The 18,361-nt window shown below is 34.7% G+C and overlaps 3 protein-coding genes across 3 annotated transcripts; 2 read left to right on the forward strand and 1 right to left on the reverse strand.

Moving 5' to 3' along the window:
- Window positions 1-1,003: 1,003 nt before the first annotated feature.
- Window positions 1,004-4,284, forward strand: LOC130804247 ((S)-coclaurine N-methyltransferase). Its single transcript, XM_057668624.1, has 8 exons — window positions 1,004-1,290; window positions 1,852-1,960; window positions 2,054-2,278; window positions 2,363-2,462; window positions 2,545-2,655; window positions 2,734-2,817; window positions 3,456-3,514; window positions 3,615-4,284. The coding sequence occupies exons 1-8, from the start codon at window positions 1,104-1,106 to the stop codon at window positions 3,805-3,807; spliced, it is 1,068 nt and encodes a 355-aa protein (XP_057524607.1). The 5' UTR covers window positions 1,004-1,103; the 3' UTR covers window positions 3,808-4,284.
- A 2,107-nt stretch (window positions 4,285-6,391) lies between these two features.
- On the reverse strand, window positions 6,392-7,649 carry LOC130804248 (uncharacterized). The gene is made up of 3 exons (XM_057668625.1): window positions 7,262-7,649; window positions 7,063-7,147; window positions 6,392-6,893 (listed from the first exon to the last, which is right to left on the reverse strand). The coding sequence occupies exons 1-3, from the start codon at window positions 7,639-7,641 to the stop codon at window positions 6,801-6,803; spliced, it is 558 nt and encodes a 185-aa protein (XP_057524608.1). The 5' UTR covers window positions 7,642-7,649; the 3' UTR covers window positions 6,392-6,800.
- Window positions 7,650-9,593: 1,944 nt separating this feature from the next.
- Window positions 9,594-17,635, forward strand: LOC130804074 (aminopeptidase M1). The gene is made up of 19 exons (XM_057668397.1): window positions 9,594-9,973; window positions 10,069-10,214; window positions 10,732-10,834; window positions 11,321-11,507; window positions 11,605-11,698; window positions 11,794-11,947; window positions 12,049-12,153; window positions 12,249-12,365; window positions 12,443-12,556; window positions 13,107-13,289; window positions 13,396-13,651; window positions 13,741-13,862; window positions 13,943-14,040; window positions 15,262-15,439; window positions 16,116-16,230; window positions 16,322-16,389; window positions 16,468-16,542; window positions 16,902-16,979; window positions 17,092-17,635. The coding sequence occupies exons 1-19, from the start codon at window positions 9,746-9,748 to the stop codon at window positions 17,272-17,274; spliced, it is 2,604 nt and encodes an 867-aa protein (XP_057524380.1). The 5' UTR covers window positions 9,594-9,745; the 3' UTR covers window positions 17,275-17,635.
- The last annotated feature ends 726 nt before the right edge of the window (window positions 17,636-18,361 follow it).

The following is an 18,361-nucleotide window of genomic DNA, read 5'->3' on the forward strand; positions in this document are numbered from 1 at the left end:
CTCATGTAAGACGAACTCAATTTAATAATTATATATGGTAATAATTAAAAGTTTTAGATTATACTCCTAATATACAACTCAAAGGTAATTGAAGCGAATGACCATGTATTGAAATTATTTCTAATAAAAATAATTTTACTTGTTTGATGGAAGGTTATATACTTTCTTTAATCCGTTTTTTAGGATATCTGATCTGATTCGAAAATTAAATTTAAATTGAATATCCGGTAAGAATAATAGAATATCAAATACCAATCCAAATTTTTGAGTTTGCTCACGTGAAAATCAAAGAAAGTACCACAAGAACACAAACTTTTTAAAGACCTTTTTGGAGATATTGCTAAACATAACCACCCTTTTCATTTTATCTCATCTCTATATTAATTAAATGATGAAAATGTCTCTGGACTTAAAATAACAACAGCAGCAACAACAACAACAACAATAATAATAATAATAACAATATTTAAAAAAATAAAATAAAATAAAAATAATAATAAGAATAATAATAATAATATTTTTAAAAAATTTTAAGAAAAAATAAATTAAATTTAAAGTGGTGAGTCGCACAAAACCCGCGACTCGGCCGCGGCTCAGTCGCACGTTTTGTGCGGCTGAGCGGCGGCCGAGTCACGGATTTTGTGCCACTCACCCCTTTAATTTTTTTTAAAAATATTTTGTTATTATTATTATTATTATTATTATTAGTATTATTATTATTATTTTATTTTTTTTATTTTTTTAACGTAGTTGTCCCAATTGTCTATCTCCCATAAGCTTTTGTATTATTTAGAAAATATTCCCTCTTATTCTTACTATATAAGTTAAAACATAGACCTTATTTAATTCATTTTAATACAAAGATTATTAATATCAATTTTTATAATTTTTAATTAAAAATATTAAATATTAAAATAGTACCTCAATAAAAAAGTAATTGAAAAACTAAATGAAAACGGGTTGAATAGAAGATACTAGTATAGATGTTGCATTTTGGATGGAATATGAAGTAAGACATAGTACTTGATTACAATATTAAAGATAAGATACAGAATAAAAAATAAAAAAAAAAAAAAGAAGAAAGAAGAAGAAAGAAGAAGAAAATGGAAGGAGTGAAGGAAATGGCATACAAAGGAACAGTTAAGCTAATGTTGGGTGCACTTGAAAGGAATTTCTTACCTGATTTTATTATCAGACGTCTTACCCGTATTCTCTTGGCCAATCGTCTTCATTCTTCCTATTACCCATCTGCTCAGCTTCAACTCTCCCATCTTCTCAAGTTTGTTCACTGTAATTTTCTTTTTCTCTTTATTATATTTTTTATTTTTTTATTTATTTAGAACTACTCTTATGAGAAACATCCCTCGGTGAAACACGAGCTCAAAATAAGGAGTCCGTATGTTAATAATCATATTAGTTGAGCTATTCATCCAGTTCTTCAAGTCCATTTCAAGTTAAATGTTTCGAGTCGGTTTAAAATTGAATCTTGTCACTTGTATCCATATTAATTTTTTACATTAATGTACTTATTTTTAAATCGGGTCAAATCAGATTCGATTATAGGTAGAGTGAATATTAGATCATCAGATTTGTTTTAAACACCTCTATGCTTTACTTTTTTTTTTTGTCATTAACGGATATACTCAACCTATCCTTGTAATAAGATTGAATCATCTACACTTTTCATTTCCGTGAAGTTGCAGATGATATTTACTGTTAAGGGTCAATTAATCTAAAACAACCCCTTTATTATCTCTAATAAGTATATCTACATCTCAAACTCCAATAGCCGGGAGAATTTAAGACATTATGCATGAACTACATGTAATAAGAAATCACACCTTTTTGCAGCATTAAGAGAAATGCCAATAGCCATACAAACTGAGATGGCAAAATCTCAACACTATGAGCTTCCTACTTCCTTCTTCAAGCTTGTTCTAGGAAAGCATCTCAAGTATAGGTAACAAAAATGTTATTTACAAATTAATCGTTGATTCTTGGCTGATTACTGATGAAATTAGATCTTTTAACGATGTGTGCTTTGTGGGTTCAGTTGCTGTTACTTTCCTGATACGCAGACGACCCTAGACGATGCAGAGAAAGCAATGCTAGATTTATATTGCGAGAGGTCGAGTATTCAAGATGGGCATTCTGTTCTTGATGTTGGATGTGGTTGGGGTTCACTCACTTTGTACATTGCACAGAAGTACACTAACTGTAGTGTCACCGGAATATGCAATTCGGTAACACAAAAAGCGCACATTGAGGATCGCTGTAGGTCAGTGTCTTTTGACTTTCATGCTTCATAACAAGGCAGATAACTTCGAAAAGTTTCTAAGATGTGTAAATGAACGTAACTCAGGGATCTTCAGCTGAAGAACGTGCAGATCGTTGTAGCAGACATCAGTAAATTCGAAATGGAGGGGTCTTATGATCGAATTCTGTCGATTGAAATGTTCGAGGCATGTCTAACAGTAGATTATCTGCTTACGAGGAAGTATCATTGTTCAGGATTTGATAAGATCTATTATTGTTGTTCTGCAGCACATGAAGAATTATGGAGATCTTCTGAAGAAAATATCGAATTGGATGAAACCTAACGGTCTTCTGTTTGTTCATTATTTCTGTCATAAAGCCTTTGCATACCACTTTGAGGTACTTACTTCTCGTAAACAAACGATTTCTGAGTCCGATGGATTGCAGATATAAGGAATTTGTTCCGGTATTGTGCAGGATGTTGACGATGATGACTGGATCACTCGGTACTTCTTCACTGGAGGAACAATGCCAGCAGCAAATCTACTCCTGTACTTTCAGGTAAGCAAGCTTGTGATGACAGCACTATGTTTCTTAGCTGCTAAATCGATTAGGTTCTGATTGTAATTCGTAACAATACTAGATTGATCGTTTTCTGGTTATACCTAGTTAGTTAGTCCTGAATACTGATATACTACCTCTGCCTGAATTCAATTATCGGATTCATCATCATCATCATTCCAATACATCCCGCCAAGGTAGGGTCTAGGAAAGGTGGAACCCTCATCACGAGGAGGTCACGCAACAACTAACCATTTTAGTGCGAACCCCCTCTCTCGAACATGAAAACATGAACTGCTTATTAAAGGTGTTCAAAACAGACCCAATGACTCAAAATTTACCCGACCTTGAAACCGAACGCGATTTGACTCGACTTCAAAAATGATTTACAATTATGTAAAAACAATATGGACCCAAAATCCAATTTCTAAACCGAACTGAAACACTCAATCCGAAATCAACCCGATGACCTGAATGAACATCTCTATTGACTATAATTGACATCTATCGCCCTGGCTTTAGCAACAGCAACAACAAACACAGTATGGCCCATGTTTTACAAATGACCCAACACACCATCTTATAAATGTTGCTATGTATCAATTACTTCTAGTTCTTAATAGGTGAATACATTGCAGGATGATGTCTCTGTTGTGAACCATTGGCTTGTGAACGGGAAACATTATGCACAAACTAGGTGAGACACAAGATTATCCTTATTAAATCACGTCAAGCTTATGTGAACCTTGAAGTAGAGAGAAGCGTTTTTGTTAACATTGTTTTTGCGATCCTTTCAGTGAAGAGTGGCTTAAACGGATGGACCGTAACTTAGCTTACATACGGCCAATAATGGAGTCAACTTACGGCAAGGACTCAGCCGTAAAGTGGATAGTATATTGGAGAACCTTCTTCATCGCAGTAGCCGAGTTATTTGGGTACAATGATGGAGAAGAATGGATGGTGGCTCACTTCCTATTTAAGAAGAAATAAGGCTTCTTGTGCAGTGTATTCTCTTCCATCCAATCAGCATCAACACCAGATGTATAATAAGATCGAAAAAATGCAAAACTATGCCCTGCACTGCGTTTTAAACCATTTGTACTTACATTTCCTCGTTCCTAGAAAATTTTCAACTATTTATAGAGTTTATCACTTTATCCCATATCGGAGAAGAATACTTAGAGGCCTGAGGATGTGCAAATCTACCTTGAAGTTAAAGAAGATTATGGTAAGAATTACTGCACAGATTTGTACTGCAAGCCTGATTTTTGATTCTGTCAATGTGACATGGTTTTGATTTATAATGAACTGAACCACTGTGTTGTGTGTATGCAACTTGAACAGTCTGAGTGTCTCCGTAGAGGAAGGGTTTTAGTCTATATAATATGTTAAATTTAGTTTATGCACTTGATTAACTGTGATCCCTTGCTTGTGCAAACAAAACACAATAAAGAAGTCTTAACGGTTTCTCTAGGCATCCGACAATGATATACTTGCGCCTGCTCCTCCAACTGTTGAAAAACTCGGTCGAATTTTGTTCAGTTAAACATACTGCATTTACTCACATTTTATTTATTCATAAGTTCAGTAGTTTTCATCTTCGAGAACAAATCCTTTAGACCTTCAACCCATATAAAGGGAAGAAAAGGATAATAAGAATCACGGTAACGATACTCGTATATCTTAACTTCTGTCTTGGCATAATTTCAGTTCTACTCACTGAGGAGCCACATACCTGATCATGTTTCTTTTAGCATAGATTTTTAGAATACCTTTCACTCAAGCCTCCCATCCGTCCTTCCTAACTTACAAGAAACTAAGCTCGAGAAGTAGGGATGGCAATTCAGTCCGAATCCGACCCTAGTCCGACTCGATCCGAGGAAAATAATTCAATTCGAGTCCGAGGAAAAGGTTATCCGACTCCAATTTCAATTTCACGATCCGAATCCGAGTTAGAGACGGACCAGAGTTGGACCTTATTAAAAATCCGACACTCCGACCTGACTCCGACCCTAAAGGAAATCCGACTTTGAATTTGACTTTTAACCCAATATTTTATTTCCCTTAAAACTCTAGACGTGACTAATTCAAGCTCTCTCTCATACTAATTGTAATTTTCGATTTTGAAAAACTACTTGTACTTTTATTTAGATCAATCAATCAAAATACGACAAATTAGATCAATAGAAATAAAACACGCCAAATCAAAATGCGAGAATATTTTGTTAAATTGTAGTATTAGGAATATTTTTCATGTTAAACTTGAATTTAAAGTACATTTTTTTTTGTTAAATTGTATTTGAAAAATATATTTTGTTAACTTCGTATGCTTTAAATCATTAGTACAAGATCACAACGATAAAGTTTGATAATAATCCGACTCCATATCCGACTCTGTTGGAGGTCCGAGAGTCCAAGTCGGAGCAAACTTGGAGTATGCATAATCCGACTCCGAGTGGAGGTGGACTGAAAAAAAAAGTTCGATTAAAATTCAGAGCAAAGTCGGAGTATGTATAATTCGAGACGAGTCCGACCCATTGCCATCCCTGTCGAGAAGATAACCTATGAGAGAAAGCATGATTGTGTCAACCACGCTGCTCCTTTACAGGCTAAGCAATGATGTGAAAATGGAAGTATGGAATTGAAAATCATCTTGATCTTACAAATGACTCTCAAGTAACATGCTAAGCTGATGACATAAATTTCAAGATAGAATCATTCACATCCTAATCCCAAATCCAAGGGTTCAATGTACAAAGAAAAAATGTGCAACAGCAGTGACATACTAAACCAAAACACACCAGAACCACCAAAATCTAGTGTATTGGAGTCCTAAAGTGAATAGCAGGCTGGCTGGAGCAGCAAGAAAAACATGCTTCCACCAATGAAATGAACAAAGAGTGTAAAGCAACATGTTCATGTCAAAGCTCAAAGGCGAGTATTGGACGAAGTACAAGGTTCTATACACACAAATTTTGTCTTCCAATAGCGTAGCTTAGAAATGATCTTAGAGACAGATACCAATGGGTGTAAGTCTAAAATGGAATCTATAATATTTTAGTGTGCACATTTCTTAATCTTTTATTCACAAGTCCACACTCCATACTCTCCTGTCCACTTACTTACATTCCCTAACTCACACTCCTTAAATTCAAAGTTGCCACGCACTACTTAAAGGTGCACTAAGTCTATGCAAGAGCAACTCTACCATAGGAAAAGAGTGGAGTGTGGACTACTAAACAGGATGAACAAAAAGTACACATTCCACCAATTCTACTTTAGCTTAATGCACATGATCTTATATACTGATGCATCATTTTTACCGCGACTTTGTTTTTTCAAGGCTTCGAAATTCAATTATCATCCAACGAACAATGTCATAAGACCAACACCACGCAATATGGGTTAGTTCGTTAGGGTTTTGAAGAAAATATTGTAGGAATATGCGGTAATTGAAATGTGTATATTAAGATGAATAATTCTCATTCACACATTCAATTTACCTTTTCATCTCATCCACATATTTCTCCCACGTTTCTATAAACCATCAATTTTCTTCATATTCACGCAATACTTGTAGCAAATAGCAGGATAACTTGTTCATCCAATTGTAGCTCTAACCACTTAAATAACATCAATAAGAAATTGGAAGAACAACAAAAACAAATACATACTCCTCTGTCTCACTCATTTTGTATCATTTTGAATTGCGATCTGAGGTTTTTTTACCTTAAATGATGCAAAATCTATGGGAGACAGGATTATATAAGAATTTCATACTGGTCAAGAGCAACCAGAAGTTCATACTTCATACTAGTAAAGTTAAAAGTTAAACACTTCTACTTCCTCATAAAAGAACTTGATTAATCCAATTCCAATGATTATAAAAAGTGAAAATAGACTATCATTAATCAATGTTAGCATCACCATCAACATAAAACTCCAGTTCCTCTTACATAACTTGGAAGCACCAAATCATCAAGTCAACTTTTCGCATCGACTCGATCAGCTGCGGGAGGCATTCCAGAAGCTTCAGCTTCCAGAAATCTTCTTAATTGTTTATCTTTTAAGTGTTTCTGTCAATTAACATTAGTACCATCAAACCCTTATACCAATATATTAATACATTAACAGCAACAATATTACAAAAATATGATTTTAAGGCAATAATGCTTTACATTAAGAACAAATTAGCACAGAAAAACCCAATAAAAGATCACATTAAAATTGGTAAATTAAACATACAGCAAGGCATCCTCTGTATTTTTCCCACTCGGTAACACATTCTTCCTTTTCCCACTGACCTTTTACAAATTTTTCAGCATACCACCTGAAATTTTTACATACCCACATCATAAAGTTAATTCTTGATTAAATTGCAACAAATTTCTTGTATAATTTGATGGAAATGAACAAAGATAGAAGAAAGAAATGAAGAACAAACCTGTTGAAGCAATTATTATAAGCAATTTTAAGATCAGCACAAGGAGAAGTGGAAATTAGAGAAGTTGAAGAAGGTGAGGTTGGAGATGTAGAGATTTGCTTATCTCTAAGAATACCCATATTATTCAGTAATCTTTTTCTAGGCTTATCAAATTTGGGGAAACCCCCGTTGACCGTTGAAATTAAATCCAATGGATGAGAATTGAGAACCGCGCCGAACCATCTATTCCCCCCGTCGCTTTTCGGCGAGTCCCCGGGTTGCAACGGCCGACACGGGCTGATAGTAGTTCTATGACAAGGAGCACGGATTTGATACCGGTTTCTTGTATCCACCCGAATTTTATAAAATATAGAGTCGCTTTTATACGGAATTTGCCTCATTTTTTTAAAGTCTTTCTATTAAATTTGTTTAATCTTTATTTTTGGCCTAAATACTCTGTTTTATTACTACAATTTATATATTTAATTTACTTTTTCATCTCATTTATATATATTTTCTTAATTTATATATATTTTCTTATTTTCATACAAATTTTACTAATTTTTCTATAGGAATACCATTTTAATGAGTCTAATTAATGTTTAGAGTGTGTTTTTTGGAATAATATCATATTTTGTTTAACCACTAGCTTACCTTTGTTTTTATGTCAAATAGTATACTGTATACTATAGACTAAAGTTGGTATTACGCCCCTAAATTAATATTATTCATGATTAATCAAAAGTTGTTATTATTTTAGAAAATCAATGAAACTTAGTGTTATTTACTGTAAAAAAAAGTTTCTTAATTTTCACCAATTGTCTTTGAGTAATAATCTCCATAGTTTTCAACCAATATGCTAATCAATTTAAAATATTTACAAAGAAAGAAATTAGTGTCAAAGGTTTATCAAATAGTGCAATATATAAATTCATCATCAATTTTAACAATAAATTGATTAAATTCAATAACTAAATACTATTGACCTTCACTTAAGTATAATACACAAAATATAACGATGATGATGATGTTTATGTGTATCATGATGATGATTATTGTGGATGCTGATTCCAACTATCTATTGAGTCAGACCCAATCATCGTATGTTGTTTATGTGCGTACTGTTTCATGTCTTTTGAATGACTCATTAGTCCGTTATTGTGAGAATATATTCATTGATTACGTGAGAGTCTAAGACAAATCTAGCTTAGGAGATGGACTCTCGTCCGTTGTCCATGTCAGTTCTTCTACAAATGAGTTAATTTTCCATATAGATTCATTGAATTTTTATAGGTAATGTAATATTTCTAAGACACAATGTCCTTTCTAATAAAATGACTTTATGAAGGAGAATCGACTAGTAGTATGTAAGAGAATACCTGGAATATATGCATGTAACAATTCATCTATCACGCGTAATTTAATAAAGGGGAAAGAGAGAGTTGTTACAAAAAAGTCAAAATGCAGCATAGGGGTGGACTATGCATAGAAGTTTAGATTATTTGTATCTTTTTCTACTCATGTCCTCTGAGTTATCTTTAGTCTTTCTCACCTTCTATAAGTCTATCGAGCTAACTTTTTCTTTTTAATCGATTTCTTAATATTCCATCTTTACTCATGCCCAAATATTCTTTAACGATTTTATTTCATCTTTTCCTCAATATTTGAAACTTCCAGATCCTTGTATTTTTGTTTTCAATTCTAAACCCTGTGTATATTCTTACTACAATCATTTCTAAAAGCCTAACATTTGGATTGAAATAGTAGTAATGATTGTTTGATAAAACTTGTCTTTTAGCTTAGGCTCACCTCAATCACATAACATTTCAGTAACTACTTTTCATTTTTTGCCATACCAGCAGATAATTCTATTGGGTCACATATTGTTCGATGTCTTTCCTAATCTGAAATATAAACTCAAGATATTTAAAGCATCTACTTTGAGAAATTTCTTTATCTCCTACCTAAATAGTGCCCCTCGTTATCTTTTTTGTACCAAAGTTACACGTTATGTATTTCTCTCTTACTCTGACTTAATTTGAAACCTCGTCACTCCAACTCTTGTCTCATCTAACATAATATTTACCCCTTCTTTGATCTCATGCAAAACAATAGCGATCACCAAATAACAAAAGCTCGTTTAAGAGTTGTTTGTTACAACCATCTTTAACTATGCTATTAGAGGGTTTATGAAGCACGACGTATTTAAGATCTAATCCGTTTAAAACACGCATAATAAGTAATAAGAGTCAGCTCGTACTTGTCATTATCAGTATAAAGTCTTATATAAACTTGATCCATATTATTTCTAATTTACTTAAAAGTAAAAATACTTAAAATATTATTTTAATACGTGCACTCTAAAATTTGGTGGAGTAAATCCGAGTTACTTGTGGGAGGGGAAACAAATAAACCTCATCCGTCATCACTACCACCTTAAAACAAAGAGAGAAAACCCAAAATCAACATAAGTATCAGTATTAGTGTATTAGCAAAGCAACAACAATGGCGTCTTCTTACTCAGAATTTAAAGGCCAACCTCGTCTTCCCAAATTCGCTTCTCCAAAACGTTACGACATCCGCCTCAAACCCGACCTTGTTGCCTGCATATTTGATGGTGTCGTTGCCATTGATGTTGATGTTGTTTCGCCCACCAAATACCTCGTCCTCAATGCTGCTGATCTCAGTGTTGATTCGTCTTCTGTTTTCTTCAAACTCAAGTCAACTTCTCTGGTGATCATATCTTTTCAATGAATCTTTCTTGATAGAAAATTTGGGTTTCGACTTTGCTGGATGATAAAGATTTCGTGTTTCTTGTTTTTATGTAGGAAATCCGAGCATCTGGAGTGGGATTGATTGAAGCAGATGAGATATTAGTTGTTGAATTCGGACAAGAACTCCCTGTCGGAATCGGGATTTTGAATATTTCTTTTCAAGGAACCCTAAATGATCAAATGAAAGGATTTTACAGGAGGTGGGTTTTGTTATTTTTCAAAAAATCTTTTTGTAAGATAAGCTGATGTTAATTATTTTTTTCTGGTTTTTGGAAGTATGGGAAAAGTTTGGTTTATTGATCTGTAACTTGAACTTGAATCATGCATGCTATAATTTCTTTTTCTTGACAATATTTGAAATCATGTTTAGAGCATCTGTCTGGAAACTATCCAATTAATTTATTTTTTGACTTTGTGGTATTTAATTGTTGTATTGGTGAATCACTCATTGTTTGATTTTATGGAGATGGGGGAGATTTTTTTATAAATGGCCCTAATACCTTATTGCATGGACTTGAAATAAGAATCCAAGATTGGAATTTATCTTGTTTCTTGGTGCTTAAATTGACTCTGCATTCTCACCTTCTATAACAACAATGCTTAAGCCTTTATTTCTAAAGGTTGCAATCTTCCTAAACTGTTGATATTTGTGTTCCAATTTCCTTTATGTTCTCTGATTTTCAACTTTTTCTTTGGAATTGGTTAAATTATGTTCAGTGTATATGAGATTAATGGCGAGAAAAAGAACATGGCGACCACTCAATTCGAACCAGCTGATGCACGACGGTGTTTTCCTTGCTGGGATGAACCAGCTGCTAAGGTTAGACAGTGCTCACACTTTCCGTTGAGTGAAGGAGTTGTTTAATTGTTCATGATTATGTTGTAAAACTATAATTTGAGTACCAGGATTGATATAGATGGGTAGGCTAGAAGTTGTTAAATATGATTCGTCTTGCTCCCTCCGTCCCATGAGAATTGCTTCATTTTCCATTTAAGTCCGTTTTATAAGAATTGCTACATTTCTATTTTTGGTCATGATTTACAATTTTTCTTTAATTCTCATCAACACATATCGTTTTATCTCATCTCACATTTCTCCGACCTCCCCATAAAGCATACTCTTTTACCCCTTTCTTTGGTAGACACCAATTGTGTATTTGTGTGCTTTTAGCTAGCCCCATGTTACAGAGGAAGTATAAATTAAGATTCTTGTCTTCCTTTGATCAATAGCTATTTGCTTATGGTTTCCAACTTTTCTGGAGTTTGGGTTGTTATAGTTGTGTTTATGTGTTTCTCTTCTGGTCAGGCTACATTCAAGATTACTTTAGATGTGCCTTCCGATCTTGTGGCACTCTCGAATATGCCTGTCATTGAAGAAAAGAAAGAAGGGGATATTAAGACAGTTTATTTCCAGGAGTCTCCAATAATGTCAACATATCTGGTTGCTGTAGTTGTGGGTTTATTTGATTTTGTGGAAAGTCACACCTCTGATGGTATCCTCCCATACCTGACATTTCGCTCTAATGTAACTCGTTGATGAGAGATGGCTCAATGGACTTTTATACGTGACTGTATTTTTATGCTGTGTAGGTATTAAAGTTAGATGCTATTGTCAAGTTGGCAAGACAGAACAAGGAAAGTTTGCTTTGGAGGTTGCCGTTAAGACTCTTGAATTATATGAAAAGTAACTTACTGAAACCATCATCAGTAACATTTTCTCCTTGTAGTTTGAAATGATTTACTGATGCATTGTCGATTTATTTTTTAAAATTGTGAAAGGTATTTTGATGTGCCTTATGCCCTACCCAAATTGGATATGATTGCTATTCCTGATTTTGCTGCTGGAGCCATGGAAAACTATGGTTTGGTTACATATCGTGAAAGTGCTTTGCTATATGATGAGAAGAACTCGGCTGCTGCTTACAAGCAAAGGGTAGTTTATTTGTGAGCTGAATGTGTTCAACTGCTTTATATTATTTACTGTTTCATTTCTTATTTATACTACTATTACTAATAGATATATTGTTCATTAAGGTTGCTATTGTGGTTGCTCATGAATTGGCTCATCAATGGTTTGGCAATCTTGTGACAATGGAATGGTGGACACATTTATGGCTGAATGAGGGATTTGCGACATGGGTATCTATAATTATACTAAAAGAATTTCTTTGTGCAATATTCAAAAATTAGGCTTTTAAATATGGAACTAATAAACTTCTATTGGTTGTCTTCAGGTATCTTATTTAGCAGCTGATGCTTTATTTCCCGAATGGAAAATTTGGACTCAGTTTCTTGACCAGACTACTGATGGACTTAGGCTGGATGGTCTTTCGGAATCTCATCCTATAGAGGTTTGGGTCACCAGTACTGTTTTGTTGATAGGAGAATCATCACTTCAATGTATGCTAAAGTCTTTTCATACTTTCAGGTGGAGATTAACCATGCAAGTGAAATTGATGAAATATTTGATGCCATCAGCTACAGGAAAGGTGCTTCTCTCATTAGGATGCTTCAAAGCTATCTTGGCGCTGATCCTTTTCAGGTTTTTATGTTGAATGATTTCACAATTTGCAAACGGTTCTTGAATTTTTGTTTAGTTTCTTTTTAAAGATGCATGTTGATTTCCGCGGCTAGATTTCCAAGATAGTTTATATTTTTATGCCTTTGGAGTTTGGATTCTGGGCATCCGCTTACAGAATCTGATCTTGATGGCACTTTTCACTTTAACAGAATGTAGTTATATCTTTTTTTATCGACTGATACCAAGGCTCTCGTAATAATATACAGTTGCATCTATTGGCATACTAGTACAATTTATAATTTTATATCGACACAAATCATTAATGCAGTTAGTCTCCTAGAATTTAGGCAGTTCTTATGTTCTCGTTTGTTAGTCAGCTTCAAGAAACTTGATTTAGGAGTTAATATTTTGCCTGGAGTGGTAGGCGGGCCTGAAGCTCCACCCTGAAGCTCTGTTCAGTTCTTTGTAAAATTATGCATTTACCTTTGTATATCACAAGTTTCCTTTGCTTCCACTAACATGCTTAGGCATCCTTTGCTTTCACTTATTGTTACTTAACGTTTGCAATCAGAGAGCTCTAGCATGCTATATAAAGAAATATGCTTGCTCTAATGCCAAGACAGAAGACTTATGGGCTGTTCTTGAGGAAGTATCTGGTGAACCAGTAAAGGAATTAATGAATTCATGGACACAGCAGAAAGGTTATCCTGTTATATCTGTGAGCGTCAGAGACGAAAAGCTGGAGTTAGAGCAGGTAATGCACTTCATTGATTTCTTGTTTCTATCTGGTGCTAGAAACAGGATATTACTGTTTTCAACTCACTTTCAGTCGCAATGTAACATTGTGCTATTGATTGCAGGCACACTTTTTGTTGAGTGGTTCCCCTAGTGATAGCCAGTGGATTGTCCCAATAACATTATGCTGCGGATCTTATGATAATCATCATAGTTTTCTCCTGAAAGAAAAATCTGGAAGTCTTGATATTGTCGGGTCTTCTTGGATTAAGTTTAACGTGGACCAAACAGGATTTTATAGAGTGAAATATGATAACATACTGGAAGCCAAACTTAGGGATGCTATAGAGAGAGGTCAATTGTCTGCAACTGATAGATTCGGTAAGATGAATATTGAGTGTGTGCTTGATATTTTATTCACCATTATTGAAAATTTAAGTCCTTGTTTGACTTTTTAATTCTCACTGCAGGTGTTTTGGATGATACATTTGCCCTCTGTACGAGTGGTCAACAATCTCTGACATCTTTGTTGACTTTGGTAGCTTCATTCAGAGAGGAAACTGACTATACTGTTCTCTCCAATTTAATAAATGTAATCTCGTCTCTATTCATAATTGAAGTTATCTTTAATTATATGATATCCTAATTTTGTTATGCCTTATGTTTCCGTAGATTAGCTACAAAGTTATGAGGATAGTGGCTGATGCTACGCCTGAATTAGTTGATGGCCTCAAAAAGTTCTTCATTAGTCTTTTTGAACATCCTGCTGGGTATGTATTACTTTATACCAATGAGCAATTTAAATAGGTGTATTTGGTATAGGTCACATCTATGGCAGTCTAGCTAATGCAAATGTTTGAAGGTATCAAATGCAGATGTATTCATATATCTGTTTTTTGTTTTTGTTATTAGCGTGTTTTAGTAGTTTGGGAACAACATTTGCATTTATAATTGTAATCACGGCTTTTGAAGTCACTTCAACTGTTGTACTTCTAAATTTCCTTGCTCTTCCCTAAAGTTTGTTCATTGGGGATTTCCTGGAGAGTAGAGACAGAATTTTCTGTGAATTTCGAGTGTAGAGAATAGTAAAGGTGCTAAAGAGAAGATAAACTGGTGTTTAGGTGACCATTTTATTATTTGATAAAATTTATTGCTAATTGATCTGAAATATACCAAAATGCAAAACAGGTGGATGTTGTCGTGCTATAATAGACCTTGGTGTTATTTTATATTTCATAAATGGTAAAGTGGTGAAAAAGTAGTTCCTTACATTATGAAATACTAACTAAGTTAAGGAGCTTTATCAATGACACTGTAAGGTTGCTACCTCATAGCCGTTTAAGATAGGGCTGTCGAAAGAAAAGTATATAGTTGCATTGCTCAGAAGTGCAAGACGGAGGGAGCATCATTCTCTGTGCTTGCAAGTCTAATGCTATATCCACAGTAAATTTATATTGAACTCCATATGGAGCATTTGGTGATAAATTCTTGTCAGCAGTGAGCGGCCTTTTATACTTGACTTGAAACCTTGTGTAGAGAATTAGCCTGTTCAGATGGCTTTTTTGAGCAATCATTGTAGAGAAGATTTTTCCTTCCCAACCATTCTTCTGAAGTTTTTTTTATCCCTCCAGTTTGCGTGGGAATATAGTGGAACATTGAGTTGAGGGATAGTTCAAGATGAATTATGTTTCTGTTAGTTTAGTGATTTACTCCCTCCGGTTCGGTATACTTACAACAGGGACCCACTATTCAGTGATAGAAACTGTTTGGCCCATGTTGCAGTGAAATAAAACCAAAGGACGCACATGTTTGCCTTTCGGCATTTCTTTTGTTTGTATTTGTTATCACTTAAGTCATACTCATAAAAAGTGAATTCATCACTGCGGAAGTTCTAGCAGCTGATTTTGACTGTTATTTGTTATTTCAGAACCAAGGCTTTTGCTTATTTGCTTCTTTTGTCTTGATCACTATTTTCTTTTCAAAAAATGTAGAAAACTTGGCTGGGAGCCCAAGCCAGGCGAGAGCCACTTGGATGCCTTGTTGAGAGGAGAGCTACTGACTGTGCTTGCTGAGCTTGGTCATGAGGGTACTCTCAATGAAGCTATCAGGCGTTTTGAAGCATTCTGTGCTGACAGGAATTCACCACTTCTACCACCTGATACCAGAAAGGTGTTGTAACTTATGAAACTGACTTATTCTTGTATGTGTGTGCTTTACACAAACTCGCACAATAAACTCTCTACACCCTGAAAATACGTCACATTGCCCCATCAAGTACTCCCACCGTTCCATTTTGTTGGTTGCCTTGACTTTTTGCACGGTTTTCAAATATAATTTGAGTCTATATATAGTTTTATGAAAAATTATATTTTAAAATTTCACACATCGAGATAAATCTATTAAGATTCCATATGGATATATTCAACTTTTATATATCCATGAAAAACCATGTTTCAATTTCTCCTTGTATGGAATATTCAAAGGTGAACTTTAAAATGAAATAGAGGGAATAGTAATTTACTTGCTGTAATCCAAGTATAGTGAATTATGTTATCATTCTTGAGCTGCACACATGCATCTTCTCCAGCACTTTCTACAGCTGATATTTTATTTTGCATCACATTATTCTAATTGTGCGTCTTTCCTTACTATACATATGCATTTATGTTCAGTATTGAATATGTGCACCGGAAGCCTAGTGCTCATGCATTTTCTTGTGGTGGCTTCTGGTAAACAAGTTTTTTAGGGTGTAATTCGTCATTTTTTCAATGACATTGGCCTTCCTTTTGCTATTATAATTCTGTCGATCTTATCAAAATATTCATGTGTGTTTCATATTGTTCAGGCTACATATACTGCTGTGATGCAAAAAGTCACTGCATCAAATAGATCAGGCTATGAAGCTCTTCTAAAAGTATACAGAGAGTGTGATCTGAGCCAGGAGAAGGGACGCATAATAGGTAATAGTATCATCTATTGCATTTAATTATCTGCAAGAAAACTCATGAGTTCGAATTCTAATTTTTGCCATACTTTTCTGGTGATTTATAGGTTCACTGGCATCCTGTCCAGACCCAGAAGTTGTTCTCGAAGTCCTCAACTTTTTATTGTCTTCTGAGGTAGGCCTAACCTACCAAATGTCTTCACGTCCTAATTTTTAATCATGCAATAACTTGATTGTTGATTATCTTGAAAAGGTTCGAAGTCAAGATGCGATTTTTGGATTGTCAGTCAGCTCTCAGGGGCGTGAAACTGCTTGGAAATGGCTTCAGGTAAATTTCATTTCATATCTCCTATTCGTAGCACCACCAGTATGTTTTTACCTATAAAAATAGCTCAGCTTAATATGGTTAGAAACGTGATAACCTACAACTATAATTCCTTTACTCCAATGCCTCCCACCAAGGTGGGATTTGGAGCGCATGTGTGCACAACCTTAGTCTTGTAAGTGATAACGACTCTCGGTAACAAACATTATCTACAGGTTCACATAAATAAGAAGTGCACATAATTTAATGAGTCATTTTAATGTAGTCCATTATAAGTTATAATATCTTTGGCCTATTGATTCAAGGGATCATACAAACGTGATAAAACTGTATGGATAAATTTTCATTTTCAATGCTTGCAGGATAAGTGGGATTACATTTCGAAAACATGGGGTTCTGGTTATCTAATCACCCGCTTTATCAGTGCGATTGTGTCACCAGTACGTCTCACTCAGCTTTGTGGAAGCGCTCAATCAAGGGCATTTATATTTGTGCTTTGCTTCACCTTGTGTTTTTTGTTAGTGCTGACTAGCTTTTCATTGGTGTCCCCAGTTTTCGTCAATTGAAAAGGCAAAAGAGGTCGAGGAATTTTTCGCAAGTCGAATGAAACCTACAATTGCGAGAACGTTGAAGCAGAGTCTTGAGAGAGTTCAAATCAACGCAAGATGGGTACAGGCCATTCAGAAGGACAACCAACTTGCAACACTTGTGCAGAATTTGTCACAGAGAAATTGATGGAAAACGGGATCCTGCTTTTCCGCTTTCACAGAAATGATTCACGATAGGAACTAGCTGTTAGATACCCAAATAAAAGAGAGAACCTCTGTGACGGTTTGAGCTTGGTTCGAGTTTGTTTGAACATGGTCTGATCGTTAGAACGTTGCTATTTTTTTTAATGCCTTCTGGTAGAAATCCGTTGATGTACGATAAACTATGCTGTATGATTGTTTCAGAATCTCGAGCTGTTGTTTGTGTGTTTGGACGTTTTCGTTATGTGGTCTTCCTACACTTATTTGAGTTTATTGTCCATGGTAGACACTGCACGCTTTTGAAAAACTGGTCAACTTGTTAATGTTCAATGTTTGATTGTGTCTAATTTTCCAGATTTGCATATCGAATTTTCTTTACCAGCAGCAGTCAGCATAAATCGTTCGGGTTTGGATAAAACTGACGACGACAGAAGAATTTTACAAGCTGATTTTCTTTACATGGTTTTTATGGACCATAAAATGGGTACAACACGAGGACTTCTCGGATTGTCACTTATCCTATTACTACTTCACAAATTCTTGTATGAGACGGTCTCACCGGGAGACGTGTCTCATACTTGAGTTAAATGATCCAATAATGACACTTTTAGCATAATAGGCCTTTTGTATGAACTCGTCTCACAGTGAGACGGTCTCATACAAGAGGGGTTGATTACTTTAACGCATTAAATACACATGAGTTAATCCGATAATGATCATCTCACCATGACACTGTCTTATTTCAGAATTTTTAGTAGTGAAATGCCTTCTCTAGTGGCAGTTTCTAGTTACTGATTTGAACTGTGGAGACTGCAAACGATCCTTGTAACATTTGTAACAAAATATCAAAATTTTAAAGAGGAACTTGGAAGTATAAATGTGCTTCAAATTTGCTACATACTCATTTGTTTTATTGTTATGCAATTGCAAGACACCCACACTAACTTCTTTCTTAACATCTTAATTGGTATGTTTTTATACTTTGTATTACTTTGAATTAGTTTAAATCCTTTTGGTATACTTGCCTTCACATCTCTATCTTAGCATTGATCCGTTCCGAGTTTCATTTACTA

The sequence above is a fragment of the Amaranthus tricolor genome, chromosome 17 (genome assembly GCF_026212465.1).
Source record: "Amaranthus tricolor cultivar Red isolate AtriRed21 chromosome 17, ASM2621246v1, whole genome shotgun sequence".
Lineage (NCBI taxonomy): Eukaryota > Viridiplantae > Streptophyta > Magnoliopsida > Caryophyllales > Amaranthaceae > Amaranthus > Amaranthus tricolor.

Coding starts and splice junctions, on each gene's coding strand:
- LOC130804247 (XM_057668624.1), top strand. CDS start 1,104: ATGGAAGGAGTGAAGGAAATGGCATACAAAGGAACAGTTAAGCTAATG. Junction 2,818..3,455: donor ATCTACTCCTGTACTTTCAG/GTAAGCAAGCTT, acceptor AATACATTGCAG/GATGATGTCTCTGTTGTGAA. Junction 3,515..3,614: donor AAACATTATGCACAAACTAG/GTGAGACACAAG, acceptor CGATCCTTTCAG/TGAAGAGTGGCTTAAACGGA.
- LOC130804074 (XM_057668397.1), top strand. CDS start 9,746: ATGGCGTCTTCTTACTCAGAATTTAAAGGCCAACCTCGTCTTCCCAAA. Junction 12,154..12,248: donor ATGAGGGATTTGCGACATGG/GTATCTATAATT, acceptor GGTTGTCTTCAG/GTATCTTATTTAGCAGCTGA. Junction 15,440..16,115: donor TACCACCTGATACCAGAAAG/GTGTTGTAACTT, acceptor CATATTGTTCAG/GCTACATATACTGCTGTGAT.
- LOC130804248 (XM_057668625.1), bottom strand. CDS start 7,641: ATGAGGCAAATTCCGTATAAAAGCGACTCTATATTTTATAAAATTCGG. Junction 7,148..7,261: donor TATAATAATTGCTTCAACAG/GTTTGTTCTTCA, acceptor TAAAAATTTCAG/GTGGTATGCTGAAAAATTTG. Junction 6,894..7,062: donor AATACAGAGGATGCCTTGCT/GTATGTTTAATT, acceptor GTTAATTGACAG/AAACACTTAAAAGATAAACA.